Source organism: Crocodylus siamensis, chromosome 12 (assembly GCF_052110815.1).
Source record: "Crocodylus siamensis isolate JL-2025a chromosome 12, ASM5211081v1, whole genome shotgun sequence".
NCBI classification, from domain to species: Eukaryota; Metazoa; Chordata; order Crocodylia; family Crocodylidae; genus Crocodylus; species Crocodylus siamensis.
The window spans coordinates 19,931,377-19,947,743 of record NC_143406.1 but is presented as its reverse complement, the minus strand read 5'-3'; the positions used below and the strand labels follow the sequence as shown (position 1 = coordinate 19,947,743).

Genomic DNA, 16,367 nt, shown 5'->3' with positions numbered 1-16,367 from the left:
AAGTAGGGCTGGAAAGGACTTTCAGAAGTCATCTAGTCCAACCCCTGGCCAAAGGCAGGATCATCCCTATCTAAACCATCCTATATAAATCTATGGTCTAACCCAGGGATCGGCAAAATAAAGTCTGTGGGCCTGATCTGGCCCACCAGGACATTCTATCTGGCCCTCAGGGCCCCTAAAACATGTATAAGCTAATTATTATCTGTCCCTGGCTGCCCATCTAAACTGATGAGGCACCAGCGGCGTCAGGACCCAGGAGAAGCCTGCGGCTGGATCCTAGGTCAACAACAGCAAGGCCCAACTGGCTGTGCCCCACCCTCAGCCTCACCCCCAGCCTCCCCACCCCCAGCCTCCTGTGGCAGGCCAGTAGGGGGTGCTTCTGCATTGAGCCACCCACCTCACTGCACCCAACCACCTTCCAGGCTCTGAATGCCTCCCTGGGGGCACCTCACATCTGGCCAACCCCCTTCCTGAAGCACAGCCGCTAGCCTGGGGTAAAAGCTGCCACTACCCAGGGCTGGGCTTTATTCTGGCTCTGTGCACCCTGGGAAACACAGGCCTAGTACCCCTCGAGGGTACTTGACTCACTTCAAGCACTTGGGGGTGCTTCTTTCAGTCAGAAGCACAAGTAGTGGTCTCCCTTAGTCAGCCTAACCAAGGGGACCCCAAGGCATAATCTAGACCCACACCCAGTAAGTCTCTCACACTAGGTACAGAGGATAACTTTATTGGTTACAAGTGGTAGGGTTGCAATAGGGTACAGGGTAGAGCAATATCAGAGAAATCCCGTAGAGCAAATGGGCATGGTTGGGTAGCCTTTGATCACGCATCTGAGTTACTGCAAGCTATATATCTAGTTAGATCTCAGGTAGTTTACTTACAAGTATCATCCAGAGGCAAGTGGAGATTCCCTCTGGAGGCAGGCAGTTCCTTGATCATGACTTTTGAGAGAGAGAGAGCAAGTTTCAGATGGTTCAGCTCTCTCTCTCTCTCTCTCTCTCTCTCTCTCTCTCTCTCTCTCTCTCTCTCTCTCTCTCTCCCTCTCTCCCTCCCTCCCTCCCTCCCTCTCTCTCTCTCTCTCTCTCTTCCCCATGGCTGCTGCCTCCTCCTCCTGGGCAGTCCTTAACTTATATAGCCCTTGTGACCATATTTACCTGGTCCAATGGAGGCCAGCACCTGTTGGCTGTCAGCCAACCAATTTAAAATGCACCACTTATTGCTGGGCAGACTGGCAGTTCCTAGTTCCCCAGGGAGTCCAAGCCCCTCACCCAGGTATGTGATGCTAGTCATGTAGGCAGAGGGAGCAGGTTTCCCCCCTCCCTCAGAAATGTATCCAGCTCAGTTTACCTAAAAAGATAGGGTAAGTTGTCTACCCTCAGCAGGGCCCATCTTAACCAAATTGTCACAGAGCAGAGTTTTTGGGGAGGAATAGATGGCCTTCTGCCACACCTCCAACCAGAAGCCTCTGCCTAGCAGAGGCTTCTGGCCTGGCAATCCTGGAGCTGTTCCCCACCTCTGTCCACCCAAGAGTGCAAAGTCAGAGGTAGGCAAAGGGAGAAGCAATGGCAGTGGAGGGAAGGTGGGGAACTGGTGGTGGCTGCAGCAGCAGGTGTGTGTGGGGAGCGGGGAAGAGTAGCAGTGAGTAGACAGGCAGGAGCATAGTGAAAGTTGGTCTGGAGTGTGGGGTGGGAGCATGAGGCATACAACAGTGGGTGCCCAAGGCAGCATGGCAGGAGTGTGGAGCCTGGGCTGGTAGGGGCTCTATGGAGCCAGGCCAGCTCCCCCCTCTTCCTGCCAGTGCAGCAGAAGCTGGCCTGACCCCCACGACTGCCAGCTGGCTCCATGCAGTGCAGTGCTGTGCTGGCCAGGACACCACACAGTTCCCAGGTGCATAGCTGGGACCGCATGGTGCAGCAGGAGCCAGCCAGGAACCACCCACTACTGGAGTGGCAGGCGGGTGTGGGAAACAGAGGGGGGAAGTGGTGTGTGGGTGCCCCGGGGCCAGTGCCGTCATTAAAGCTTAGAAGGCCAACCGTCATACCTCATGAGGGAGGCTGAGGCTGAGAGGGCAGAGCAGGCTGAGCCAGGCATGACCAGAGAAGAGAGACTGAGGAGCTGAGCTAGAGCAAGTGAGCTAAGGTCAAGAGGGATAATGCCTGTACAGGCTCGTGAATGAGTCAAAAGTAAGACCACACACACACCCACATGCTCCCCCACCCCACATATACACACACCCACCCCCCCGTAACTATCCACCCCCCAAACCTCATACCCACCCACACCCCCCCAGACCTATCTACCCACCACAACCCCCCTACACACACACACTCTCCCCCACACCCCACATACACGCATACACACACACACAGCCCCCTACAAACCTTGTACCCACCCACCCATACCCCCCCCAACCTCTCTCACAATATACCAAAGAAAGACTTCATTTAAAGCTATTGTATTTAAGCTATTACCTCTATGTACACTATACAAACACATGTAAGTCAGGACAAAAATATTTTTTGAAATCTAGTGAATGTATGTTGTAGTAGATATTTGATTTTTAGAATATAATTTGGTTTTTTTATGGTTCCAAAAATGGCAACTCCCTTGCTGAAAGAAGTACTTCCAGGGGCAAGGAGAGGGACTTCTGGTGTCAAAGGTTAGGGGTGGGTTCCAAAATGGCTGCCTGGGGGGGCACCTGTCAAGAGACAGGGCTACCTTTATGGCCCTCGGCAGTTTGCCAAAATTCAGTAAGCAACCCTCCAGCTGAAATAATTGCCTGACACAGCCGCAAGGTATGCCATCCTAACCTGCTGCAGGGAGATAATGGGGGCCAATGTCCTGCTTCTGTGAGGATTGTTAAAATATACTCAAAGAGCTAAGGAGGAAGGCTATGCTCTCATTACAGAGGAAAGAGAAAACCCAGCCTGTACCAATCTGACCATGGAGTAAAATTCCTTCCTGATCCTGAATACGGTGATTGGTCTGACCCTGAGCAGAGGGGCAAGACACACTAGCCAGGAACCTCCAGCAGGGGCATTGGTACATCCCAGACAAAACTGGGATGCAGTTTGATTGTAGTCAATCTCCAAGGCTTCTGAGAAAGGTGAAGGAAAACAAACCCTGATGCAGAAAGGGAAAAATATTCCTTCCAGCCCCGGGTGGCAACCATCAAAGACCAGAAGGGAGATGCCCATAGCAGAACATAAGCATAGCTACTCCTGCATCAGGGGTGGGCAATTCCAGCAGCTTACTAAAACTCCCTATATAGGGTGGGGAGGCAGGCAGGGGAGGGGAAACAGTGTCTGGGAATGGGACAGTGGGTGAGGCTGGGATCATGTGGTGGGGTCATGAGGTGGTGACAGCACAGGGCTGGAGCTGGGGCAGAGCTGTGATTCACTGCCCACGTGCCCCTGTGACAGGCACTGGTTCCGTGGGCAGGGGTACGCAAGAAGTGGATTGTGGCTCTGCCCCATACTCTCACCACCCCAAGATCCCAGCCTCAGATGCAGCACTCTGCCCACCTGGCCGTGTGCCCTACTCACATGGCTCCCGACCAGTCTCCATGAAAATGCTGGGATTGTGGGGCAGTGACCTTTCGGGGCCCAGCCAGGACTGGGACTGCGGCAGAGCCACGATATGCTCCCCACACATCCCTGCTTGCAGAACTGGGGCTCTGCCTTGGCCCTGGCCCCACACTGCCTCTGCCCCATGATCCCAAGGTTTTCATGGAGACTCACTGGAAGCCACACAGGTAGGACATGTGGCCAGGCAGGTGGGGAGCTGCATCTGGGGCTGAGTTCTTGGGGCAGTGACAGCATGAGGCTGAAGCAGAGCCACGACCTGCTCCTTGCACACCCCTGCCTGCAGAACCTGTGCCCATTGCAGGGCCATGTGGGGAGCAGATAGTATCTCTGCCCTGGCCCTGGCCCTGTGCTGTCACTGTCCCACAATCTGAGGATCTCCCCAACCCCACCTAACCATCTTGCTCCTGGACGCTGCTCCCCACTTACTTGCAGCCCTATCCCAGCCACCTGGCTGAGCACTCTGCCTCCACGAGTCCTGCCCTTGGCGGTGGGTGTAAAGCGGATAGGCCAGGGTGCCCAGGCAGCACAGCTGGGTCCGGCAGCTGTGGCAGCCGGAAGGAGCTGCTGCATCTGGGGTTGCTGGGAAATGGAGTCAACCTGTCACTGTGCCACCCCAGGTCCACTGTATATGTGTGGGTGGTGGGACTGGCTGTATGTACCAAGGCCTGGGCTGCCCCCTGAGCCTGGGCTGGCAGAACTGTGGGACCTACTGCAGGCCAGACAAAATAGCTCAGTGGGCTGCATCCAGCCTGTGGGCCATATTTTGCTTACTCCTGTCCTAGGTCATCCCTGATCAATATTTGTCCAGCCATTTCTAGAACACCGCCATGATGGAGATTCCAAAACTTCCTAAGTCCATTCCACTGCCTCACCATTCTAATAGTGAAGTTTTTTCTGATATCCTACTTTGCTGCTGTGCCTCTGGCTGTCATTCTGGTTTAGGACACCCACAGAGCTGTTGTTTTTTTGCTTTACAGGTCTTGAGAAACAGGGGGGTTTATGAAAATGTCAAATATGTTCAACAAGAAAATTTCTGGATTGGCCCCAGCTCGGTGAGTCCTATCAGCTTGGAGTGCGCTCCTTTGTCTGTCTGGGGCAGATAGCATAGCCATACCTTCCAGGAGGAGTGAGGCAGTCCCATTTTTACTATGTATGGCAGAATAACCCTGCTGTCGTGGCCTGGCTAACCAGGTCATGCCCAGTGGTGCTCCAGGTTCCATGATTGGTGGTTTAAGCTTCACAGCTCCTTTCACAGTGAGGTTTCCTCTTGGGCCTCAATTCACCCAAGCCCATCAGAACGGCAGCCCTGTAATATGACTAAGATGAAGTCTGGCCTCTTCTGTCTTGGCCGGCCTCTTTTCTCTTGCACCTTGAATAGAGGCTACATGACTAGGCTACTGCACAAAGCTACTTCCAAGGCTCCCTTGGAAATGACCCAGTGCTAGTTTGGCTCCACTGTTATGGAGCACAAGTCACACCAAGCCAAACTTATTAGGGACCAGTGTAACAGAGGCAACTGTTAGGGAAATCTCTCAATGGAGGAAGCCCAAGACCAGTCCAATGACAGGGGCAGGGAGCGGGGGGCGGAATCTGGCATGGGAGTAGGAAGACCTTTTTTGTACGGAGAAGCCAAAAACAAGTATTTGGTATCACTTCTCAGAAGCGGAGGAGATTCTTTTTGTTTGGGCCACCCTGCCACAGACCCTCTGAAATGGCCGATCTTGCTGCCCAACCCCTTTTTGATTTCTTGTTGCTCAGTCTCTCTACTTTCACCTACCTCTTTGCTGCTCAGTCCCTCTCTGCCCTCAGATCTTTTGCTACTCAGCCTCTCCCTGCTCCCTGTCCTCTAGATTCTGCTTACCCCTTGTGCTTGCTGCCTGTTACTCAGCTGAGCTTTCATTCCCATCTCTTTCCCAGGAGGCCCTCATCCATCTTGGGGCGAAGTTTTCACCATGCATGAGGCAAGACCAGCAGGTGCACAATTTCATCAGTGCCAAGCGGGAGAAAGAGAAGCGCTCAGCCTGCTGTGTGCGCAATGACAAGTCAGGCTGTGTGCAGACCTCAGAGGAGGAGTGCTCTGTGAGTGTCAGCCACTCAGTCTCATGAGTAGCTGTCTGCCCATTAGACCCTTGTTCTACTCCACTGCAACCCCATACCTAGCTAATGTGACCATTACCTTGCTGTCTTTGCCTGTCCGGTGCTGTGATGCCCCCAACCCTCCTGCCTGGTTGGTGATGTCCCCTTCAACCCTCAAGAATCTTCTCTCAGGGGAGTGATCCCTCAGCTCAGTTTAATCCTCTCCATGACCTGGTTTCTCTGATCAGTTCAGTGACACTCCTCCCCACTCCCTCCACAACACACACCTCTTGGATTATTTCTATGAATGTCTCTTCCATATTGGGCCATGTGGTGACTTTGCTTCTCTCTCATCTTCAGTCAACTCTGGCTGTGTGGGTGAAATGGCCTTATCACCCCAGCACACCAACACTGGCAGGAAGCAAGAGGCAATTTGGATCTGTTTGCCATCAAGATCCCAGGTAGGACTCCCCAGCTGAACCCTACTCCAGATTCTCTGTGCCTGCTCAGCACAAGGGTCTGCTGTGGCTGTGGAAAGAGTCAGGGAGGAGTGGGGGGCCCTAGGTTCCATGCACAGATCAGGGCACAGCCAGATTACTCATGGGAACAAGACTGAGGCAGAGAAATGAATAGTGCTGCTCATTTCAGTAGCTGTTTTCACTTCTGTTTTTGCTCCCATTCAGCTTTGTCCTAGCAGTACCCAGACATGTGGCTCCTTTGTGTCTAGCTGCAAACTAATAGAATCCACCCTACTGCACCTCATCCTCATCCCTCAACATTCACTGACCTGTCCTGGATATCATACCCTCCTTTCCTCACTACCATATCCATTCTTACATTGCTTCTCACTTGTCTATGCAGTTCTCTTTGTTGGGAATTTCCTTTTCAGGTGTTTATTAGTTCCTGTGTTTGGTGCTGCTGGGCCACTATTATTTATGATTGATACTACAGAAATCTGGAGGTCATGGGAGCCACATGGCCAGCTTGCTATTTGCCATCCATCCTGGCTTCATTTGAAGCCACATAATCTTCTGGGCCACTTGGATTTCTGTGAATCCCACATGAGATTGGGCCAAAGGGAAAGGAGGATTGGGAGAATGTTGGCAGCTGGAGAGGTTATAGGTGGTTTATTTTATGTGGATAAGAGTCTGGAAGCTATTAGGCTAGCTACAGGACCAAGACAGATTTTTGCATCAGATAGCTACCACTGAGCATTCTGCTCAGCAAAAGTCCAGGATCTTGTTTTAGCGGAATCAGCTAGTACTTCAGGACAGTTGCTGTGTTCCCCTTAAGCATCAGCCTTTCTATCTGCCTGGCGTCATGACACCACAGTGCATGCTTTCAAATGCAGGCATTGGTCGCTGGTGTGCAAGTGCTCTAAATGGCACATTTGACAGCCTGATCATTAGCAATCTCAGCCTAACCTGTCCCCAGTGGTCTCACAATTCACACAAGCCCCAAGGAAATCCTGAGAACTGTGTCAGAGTGGTGCCTTGGCTCATGGGAAAAAGCAGTTCTCTCTCTGTGGACTCCATGATGCTCTGGGCCCTCCACTCCTGGTTATAACTGCAGCTGCCATTGGTGTTTTTTCCAGGTGACTGATTACTGTTTTGTCGCTGCAGGGTTTGTGAGCAGCCAGCCTCCATGGAGCCACATGAATGGCCAGATGACATCACAAAATGGCCGGTGAGCATTAAAAGTGTCACAGGTTTGTACTGTAACAAACACAGACTGTCTGACCACTCCAACCACACAGTTTCCTGGCTCCTTTCAGTGAAGAAAATAGTAATGCCGGGGACTAGCTGAGTCTAGCCATTTCTACCTTATCACTACACAGATGATTTGCAGAGTGTTCATCATCCCTGAAGTGGTGATCTGACTCTAGCTTTGCGTCCAGGCAGAAATCAGTGCCTTGTATAGGGAAAGAGTATGTTTCAGAGTGGCTTCTGGCTGACATGGGTTTGTCTTCCTGAGAAGCCCTGCCTAGCTCTTCTCCCTCTTTGTCCACTAGTGGAGTCATGGAGAGAATTTAGCAGTACCCTACCTGAATCAACCTATAGCACAATGACCTTTGGCTCTCCTCCCAGTCTTAGGATCCTTAGGTGACAAAGAATATGACAGGATGACTGGCTTGGGGAAATTACTGGGGACAACTGACTGTGGAGCACAGGTGGCTTTGGTTGCTCTGATGGTCTGCAGCCAGCACCAGGGGAAGGACGCTTAGAGCACATTTGAAGTAGGCTGGAGGCTCTACTTGAGATAGGATTTGAACAGTGACTGATGAGCCAAGATCTTGATCTAATTTTGGTACTTTGGAGATGTATAGCTTCATGGCTAGGGGAAGGAGTTGCCATCTAACATAGGCTCTCAGTCATTGCATTTGTTCAGACTCCTGTCAGCTGCCACCTATGGAGGACTGTAGAGATACAAAGCCTTCTGCAGTTCAGAGCTCTGAGCACAGTCTAGCTGCTGACAGCATAGATGTCATCTAAAGTACACTGAATAATCACAGTGGAGAAGGCTCTTAGGGCTAAAGAGAATACTAGTAGTACCCTTAACTTGAGTTAGATGCCAAACCAGAAACTTTCCCTGCCAACTGTTTTGAGGGGAACCCAGCATAGAGTGATAATGGTAGCCAGTGTCATCTAGAAAGGTTGGCTGAGATGTCCTCCAGCTGCTTGGAGATTTTGCAGACATGTGTGTCAGCATAGGTGGGTTTTGTGTCGACTTCCCTCTGTAAAATCCTGAACACAACCCTCTGCACTTCACTATCTGTTTGGGACTAGCAGTGCTATTGCTACTCAGAAAGTCTCACTTTAAGCTTTTCTTTATTCTCAGTTTTAACCTGATTCTCTGAAGGGCCTCAGTGGACCTCCATTTTGGCAGAGAGGGTGCTTGCTTCCTGAAAGACTGTACTCCCAACAGAGGCAGTTGCTTATATTCTGGGACTGCTGTCAGCAGCAGATAAGAACAGCCTGCCAAAATGATGGCTGCTTCTCTCAGGCTGGAAGCAGAGTCTGGTATTCTAGCATTGCTTGTCTGAGCCCAGCTCAGAAAGGGAGTTGATTGTGGCACCTGCTTACAGGAGATCCTGGTCCTGCCTACAGTTGCACCCCTGCTTAGTTCTCTCCAGCACCTTGTTCACGAACAATAGTGACTCAGACCATGGTCATAGCACAGTATCCAGATAACTCTTGAGTCTTGCTCACCCTGGGCAAGGGAATGTATCCACTGAACCATGTCTGCCGTTCTCCACTACCCAGCCTAGGTGACAGAGGGCTAGAATTGCATTCTCTCTCTCATCACAGAGGGATGAAGAGAATTCCTGGGGCACTTACTACCCTCCATCATGTTGCAGTTATGTTCCTGCATCCATCCAATTCTGTTTGTCATTATCCAGATCTGCACTAAGAACAGCGCAGGGAATTACACCAACCACCTTCACATGGACTGCGTTATCACAGGCAGGCCCTGCTGCATTGGGACCAAAGGAAGGTAATAGAGCCCACTTGCCTATCCAGAAAGGTTTTGGGGAAGAGATTTTTGGGAATGATTCCTGTATTGGATGGCAATATGCAATACAAAGGGCTTGCCTTCCTTCTTGGGGTGTAGGTTCTCCTTTTAGATGCACAGCCCAGGACAGTAAAAAAGAAATCATACCAAAGGAACAACATCAAACTCCTGCATCCCAAGAGCTAGGCCCTGACCTCATGCTGTGTGGGAAGAAAGAAGGACAAAGGCTCCAATCTGGGCAATGGGACAACTTGGAGTGTAGCAACTCTTACAGTGTGTATTTTGCAGCTCCTATACAGCATCTGTAGACCACAGCAGAATGCATGCATGAGTACTACAGCCATTTTGGGATTATGGAGCAACTTACATAAACTGGACTGCATTTTAAATCACAAGAACATGCTTTTAAATAAATAAATATATTTCCCATGTGAGAACTTGAAACCTGACTTGTTCGATGAGCCCTGTCTGAGGATTTTCAGCAATGCTCTATGTAGGTGTAGAAGCCCTATACCCTGCTGAGCACAGTATTGGCCTGGGAAGACCCGGCATAGACTAAGACATTTCCTGTGTAGGAAACAACGGTTTAAGAATGGATTAAAGTACAGAAGATATTGACAAAAAAAAAAACACAGTTCAGGTGAGGGAAGTGTAAGGATTGCTCAGAGACAGAAAAGGAGATGGCAATGGGCATGTCTACACAAGACACTAACAGTGCGGTAGCCAAATAATACTGTGCAGTAGCATATCACAGCACCAGCAATGCTAATACGCTACTGTGCAGTGTTATTTGGCTACTGCACAGTAGTGTCACTAAAAGGGGATTTGCTGGCGCTAATGCGCAGTAATCACTGCACAGTAGCATCTCATATAAACACACCTATTGTGCAGAAGAGATCTGAAAGTAGTTGGAAGGCACTTGTCCCTAACTGGGAGATCATGCCAGATGCAGACAACAGAACAGATGATACCAAGTAGTGTATAGGGAACTGGGAGGACAGAGTTTTGTAAGTCTCCATGATTGCATGTCTTGGGTAACTGAGGGGTACACCAGAAGCCAATGCCTCCAAATGCAAGCACAATTTTGGACAGACAAGACATTAAGTAGAGGAATAAGCTGAAGTAATGGAGAGGACTGGAGGACTGGTTTCTTTACTAGCATGGATTCTGTTCCAGTCATGTTGGGATTTCTTAGGAGGAGACATACTCGATGCTGCAGTCAGTGTAGTGCCTGTCCTGCCTAGCCAGAAGAATGCTGGCCACTAGGGGTATGTGAAGTGGGCTGTATTTGATTTGGATTCAGATTAGGCCTTATTCGGGGGACAGTGATTTGATTTGCTAATTCGGATCGCTGTCCAGATTCGATTCGGCTGAATCCGAATCTGAAGATTCAATTCTGATTTGGAGAATCGGCAATTTGGCCATACACATAGCTTTATATGTTTTTTCTACATACCTCAAGGTACCAGACGTGGCTCATGAACACTGAAATGGTGGGGCAGATGGAGCATCCCACAGGAGCATAGGGGGGACCCCTGCGTGCTCAGTGGCAGACCCAAAAGCAGCATGCAGGAGAATCCCCCCAGCTCAGTGATCAGCCATGGAGGGACTCCAGCCCTCCCTCCCCCCCTCTCCCCCCAGACAAGGATGCACCAGTTGCTGAGCCGGGGGGAGAAGGGGGTTCCCTATGCACTCCACAGTGGACCCAGAAGTGAACTGGAAGTGCTTCTGATCCACTTCCGGGTCCACCGCTGAGCACGCTGGGGACCCACACGTGCTTCCATGGGACGCTTCATCCGCCCCTACCATCTCAGCATTCACAAGCTACCTGGTACCTTGAGGTATGTAGAAAAAACATATAAAGGTGTGTCTATGTCCAAATTCTAAAAACTTTCCGAATCTCTCTGAATAGAACCAGAGGCTTCCGATTTGAATCGGAGAGATTAATGGGTCTCCTGATTCGATTTGGATTCAGAGAATTGAGCTGAATCTCCTCCAAATCGAATCACCAACCAAAACTTTGCACAGCCCTACTGACCACTGCCATTCTTCTTACCTTGCATACCCAGGTTGGTCACCAGCTTTGCAGATCCTTCAGGAGGAGTTGTCAGCAGAAATTAGATAATAACAGATAATCACTCATGGCCATAATGTATGTTCATGATGTTGCTGCCACTTGATCCAAGTGTTTAGCCAATATTGGGGTCTTACCAGGTTCGTTCTGGTATGAAAAAACCCTATTGATGCACCAAAGAGTTCAATCTCTTCTCTCTCATTGTCATGTTCACCATTGTTTTTCTTGCTGTCGGCTGGTTTTTATGCTAGCTTTCTTCTCTGAAACACACAGGCATACACAGTTGCAACCAATCTATGTTCCAGCCCTTGCATTTGCAGTCTTAGGAAACTTTTCAGTCTATGTGTACACCAGCTCTGCTCAGGAAGCTGGTGCTTTAGGATCCAAAGGATGGGCCAGGCCACAACCTGGTGTAGAAAATGCTAGAAAGTCTAAGCTTCAGGATGCATCTGGTATAAGAAAACCCTGCCATTGACCTTGTAGTACCCAGCTTGAGATGCACCTAAAATTGTGGCAGACCTATCTGCTGCTCTTTCAGCTTGTATACTGGTGACTAGGATTTTAGTTCCTGCAGGAAGTGCATTCCTACTGCTGTGGGTCATACAGAATGAGAATACAATCCCTGGAGAAATGAATTCCTTATGTTCTGTGCCTGAACTTCAGTAGTGCCATCCCTTAGTGTAGATATGACTTACAGCAATAGAAGGGAGTTTGTACCCAGGTAAATTCTGTAAAAGCTAGAGCTTTGTATCAGTGCAGCAACACTGGAGGCTGAAGTCCCAAAAGTGGTGGAGAGCACCCTATGAGCTGCTGACACTGAGTTTCCCAGTTCCAGTGGTGGCATTGTGGAGGTGGAAGCACAGAGTGCTCACTGATAGTCTACCTGACTCCCCTTTGGGGAGTGGAAGAGCACACATTGTGGGATGCTAGGAGGAGTGCCTGTTTCCTTGTCATGAACATAGAACATTGCAAAAATGAAACAGTCCAGAATATTACCTGCTTCCCCCAGGGTTATTTCTGTCATGGTTTGGCTAATTTTAGGGTAATTTAAAAGGTTTTTCGAGTGGGTGATCCTTTTAGGATACAAGATGCTTCTTTCAGCACAGCTGACTTTTGCTACTTTCTCTCTTTTTTCAGGTGTGAAATAACATCCCGGGAATATTGTGACTTTATGAAGGGGTATTTCCATGAAGAGGCAACACTCTGCTCCCAGGTATGATCAGAGCCACTAAAGCAGGTACTCAGGTCTGTCCTCTCCGCTCCACCCTTCTCCATCCCCGATCCTTTCCAAGTGGCTGGGCAGGATCTGCGAAGGTTTACAGTTTTTCTTCTTCACTTGTGCTGCCAGCCTGTGAGGAACCCTGCCTGTGCAGGGTTTAGGGCTGCATGAATTAATGCTCTGCCTGCTTTCATTTGAGTGCTGGTGGCATCACGAAGGGCACTGAACCACCAGCAGGTAAGCTAGAGATAGCAACACTCATTCTTCTCTGAAAGTCAGTGTAGGATTCATGCTGTAGGTGGAATTCCAGTGTCAGGGGACCACAGCATGCTAGGATTAAGTGTGGGATGGGAATCACAGGATCATAGCTGGAAGGGACCTCCTAACTATACAAGTCAATCCCATTGCACAACTACAAAATATATTACCCAAAGATACCCAAACCACCTTGGTAAAGCAATGGATGAAAGCCACTGCACCCATTTTTAAAATGTGCTCAAGAAATCCAAACCATACCCCCCATTGCAGCAGAAAACAAAAGGCCCAAAATCCCTACAAAAATTTCTTCCTGATCCCAAATGTGGTAATCCTGACAGGGGGGCAAGACTCTAGCTAGGAACCACTGGTTTTTTTATCCCAGCAGAAGCATTGGCACAGCCCAGTGTGACACGGCACTTGATGCACCTGTCACTTTAAGAGGAGAGAGGCTGAGGAAGAAGCAGCTTGCAGGTGGGGCAGGGGCCCATTAAGGAGACACCTGGCCAAAAAGAGGTTGGGCTTGAGCCATACAGCCCAGAGCCTGAGCAAGCAGGTCTGGCAGTCTAGCCCCAGGAGCAGCAGAGAGAGGAGCTCCTGGCAGCAGCGCTCCTGCCATAGGCGGATTAAAGAACAGGCCAACTGGGCATGAGTCCAGGGGTCCCTACCAATTTGTGGCCCCAGGATCCTCATCAGCAGGGAAGTGAAAGCCACAATTTTAAACGCCCCCATTTTTGGTACCACGTTTAAAATTGCAGCTTTCACATTTGCTTCCCTGGGAGCTGGAAGCAGGGTCCCTCGTCCTCCAGTGGGGCCGGGGGGAGGGCAGGACAGAGCTGGGGTTGGGATTGGGCCAGAACAGCTGCTCTGCAGCTGGGGGAGCGGGTTGGGCCAGGTGGCACCATGTCTGGAGAGGAGGAGGCTGAACTGGGCTGGGAGAGCCAGGCCCTACCTGGCAGGGGGACCAGTTGGGGCTGGGCCAGCCCAGCTGGGCCAGGAGCACTGTGTCGCACTGCACCTTGGTGGGCAGCAGCACTGAGAGGGCCTTTGGGGCTATAGCTCCCCAAAATTCATCTTAGCCCAAGCGCACCCACAGCTGAGCTACCCCTCCATGTCCTCCGCCCACCTGTAGAGACATGGCGCAGCACTCCCAGCCCAGCCCGGCCCAGCCCAGCCCAGCTCAGCTGTTTGTGTTGGACTGTGTGTGTGGGGGGGGAGGGGTGTCTGTGTCCATGTGCAGAGAGTGAGAGTTGAGTGCATGCGCCTGTGTCTGTGTACCTATGTATCTGGGGAGTATAGGTTGTAGCCGTGTTGGTCTAAGGACATAGACCAGGCAGGCAAGGTTCTTTGGGTGAGTCTGATATCTTTTATTAGACCAGCTTAAATAGTTGAAAACATTTTTCTTAGAAAGCTTTTGGGTTTAAAAACCTTTTGTCAGGCTGAGGAAGCATCTGCAGATGGTGTGTGATCTTCCTGGATGGAATGAATAGTAAAGAAGCCAGAGGTTGGTCTGCATGCAAAAAAGGCATTCAGGGAAGATATAAATGGAGGAGTCAGTGGGTGAGAGACGGGCTTTGTGTGGGGAGGAGAGGCATAAATGTAGCAGGTAAATAGTGGAGAGCTATCTGGGGAGTCAGATGTCAGGCAAGTTATAATGTGTCATAAATCCAATGTGTATATTTAGTCCATGATTTTATTTTATTTTTTGTATCCAGGAGGCTGATGAAATGAAGTTCATAGGCTCATCTGTGAAAAGTGATTTGTCAATTCCTTTCAAGAATTAGAACAGAGAGACTGGGGACAGAGTGGGAGAAATGTGCCCCACAGATAACTGAGTGTTCTTGTCTTTGATAGATTTCTGGTGTGCATTCATTCTGGTGCACAGTTGTTGTTTGGTCTCTCCTACATAATTTCCATCAGGGCATTTGGTGCACTGGATGAAATATATAACATTTGTCAAGGTGCAGCTGGAATGCTGGTGGTTCTGTTGTGGGGTGTAGTATCTCCTCTAACCTAGTTGCGTTCCCCTCCTCACCCCCATCCCTCTATTGTTAGTCCCTCACTCGGGCAAGCTGTATTTCCCTACCAGCTTTGTCATCTCTTTTTGGATTCCCAGTCCTAAACATTTGCTAATAAAAGTCAATTGTTGGGGGCGGTTGGCAGGTTTTGCACTTCTTGTCATAGCACCGTCTGGATCCATTGGGTGTGTTTTGGGCCGTAGGAAGTTTGCTTCTGGTGATGAGGTTAGTGAGGTTCAATGCTTGTTTGAAGGGTAGGATGGGTGGTTCTGGGAAGTTCTCTTTAAGAATTGGGTCTCCTTCTAGTATGGGTTGTGTTTGTTTGAGGATTTTCCATATAGGTTCAAGGGAGGGGTGATATGTCATAAACAGTGGTGTGCGATTCATGGGGGTTTTCCTTCTGTGTTTCAGCAGTTCTTCACATGGTATCCAGGTAGCTCTTTCAAATGTGTGATCTTTCTCTCTGGAGGAGTGTCTTTGTTGAGGGAAAGCTTTTTTAAGATTTGTGAGGTGGCAATCCCAGATGTTCTCCTCAGCAGAAATTCACAGATATCTTTGGGCTTGGCTACATATAACAGGTTTCTTGGTATGTTTAGGGTGATTGCTGGTTCTGTGCAGATACGTATGGTGGTCTGTGGGTTTCTTGTATAACATGGTCTGTATTTGACCATTCTGGATGCTGATCACTGTGTCTAAAAAGGAGATGTTGGGGCTGGAGTACTCAAGAAATAGTCGGGTGGAGGAGTGATGATTGTTGACTTTCTGATGGAACTGAATCAGAGATTGCAGGTTTTTGTCCAAATGATGAAGATGCCATTGATATATCTTAAGTATAGCAAAGGATTGATGGTGCAGTCTTTCAGAAATTCTTCTTCCAGGTGACTAATAAAATGGTTGGCATACTGTGGAGCCATTTTGATGCCCATAGCTGTGCCCACGGTCTGGAGGAAGTGTTGGTTATTGGAAGTGAAATTATGTGTGAGGAAGAAGTGTTTAAGGTCAGTAATATCTTTGGGTCTGTACTTGGAGTTGTCATCTTGCTCTTGTAGGTATGTGAGGCAGGCTTGGATGCCATCCTACTGTGGGATGTTGGTATATAAGCTGGTAACATCCATGCTGGCTAGGAGGTTTTGCTGGGAAGGTGGTCTATGTTTTTAAGTGTTCATAGAAAGTCTGTAGTGTGTTAGACAAAACTCACTCTTTGGGTGACAAGCGGTTTAAGGATTGATTTGACAAAACCCACTGACTCTCACCCACTGGTTCTCTCACCCACTGACTCCTCAATTTACATCTTCCCTGACTGCCTTTCTTATATGTATACCCGCCTCTGGCTTCTTTACTATTCATTCCATCCAGGAAGAGTGCACACCAACTGCAGATGTTTCCTCAGTCTGATGACAGGTTTTTAAACCCAAAAGCTTGCTAAGAGGGAGGGATGCAAGGACTCCAGGAGTTTTATTAGTTGGTCTAATAAAAGATATCAGATTTACGCAAATAACCTTAATCTGCCTCTAGCTCTTGCCTTAACCTCTGAGCTGCAGTTAAGCTCTGGTGGTTGTGGAAGGGATTGATCAGTGGGTTTATGGAAGTCCCAACTGGCCCAGAGGAAGAGGGGCCAGAAGAAT

At 49.5% G+C, this 16,367-nt stretch overlaps 2 protein-coding genes across 15 annotated transcripts in view; one reads left to right on the top strand and one right to left on the bottom strand.

Annotated features, from left to right (window-relative positions):
* Positions 1 to 16,367, bottom strand: part of SNRNP25 (small nuclear ribonucleoprotein U11/U12 subunit 25) — a 69,685-nt gene that overhangs the window by 11,878 nt on the left and 41,440 nt on the right. The window lies entirely within an intron of this gene.
* The window catches only part of RHBDF1 (rhomboid 5 homolog 1), a 207,345-nt gene that overhangs the window by 164,397 nt on the left and 26,581 nt on the right, over positions 1 to 16,367 (top strand). For all 14 annotated transcript variants that reach the window (XM_090024290.1, XM_090024288.1, XM_090024287.1 and 11 more), the window contains 6 exons: positions 4,565 to 4,639; positions 5,505 to 5,666; positions 6,024 to 6,124; positions 7,286 to 7,349; positions 9,064 to 9,158; positions 12,388 to 12,463. In XM_090024290.1, coding sequence (XP_089880416.1) covers positions 4,565 to 4,639; positions 5,505 to 5,666; positions 6,024 to 6,124; positions 7,286 to 7,349; positions 9,064 to 9,158; positions 12,388 to 12,463 — 573 coding nt within the window. The remainder of the gene's footprint in view (positions 1 to 4,564; positions 4,640 to 5,504; positions 5,667 to 6,023; positions 6,125 to 7,285; positions 7,350 to 9,063; positions 9,159 to 12,387; positions 12,464 to 16,367) is intronic.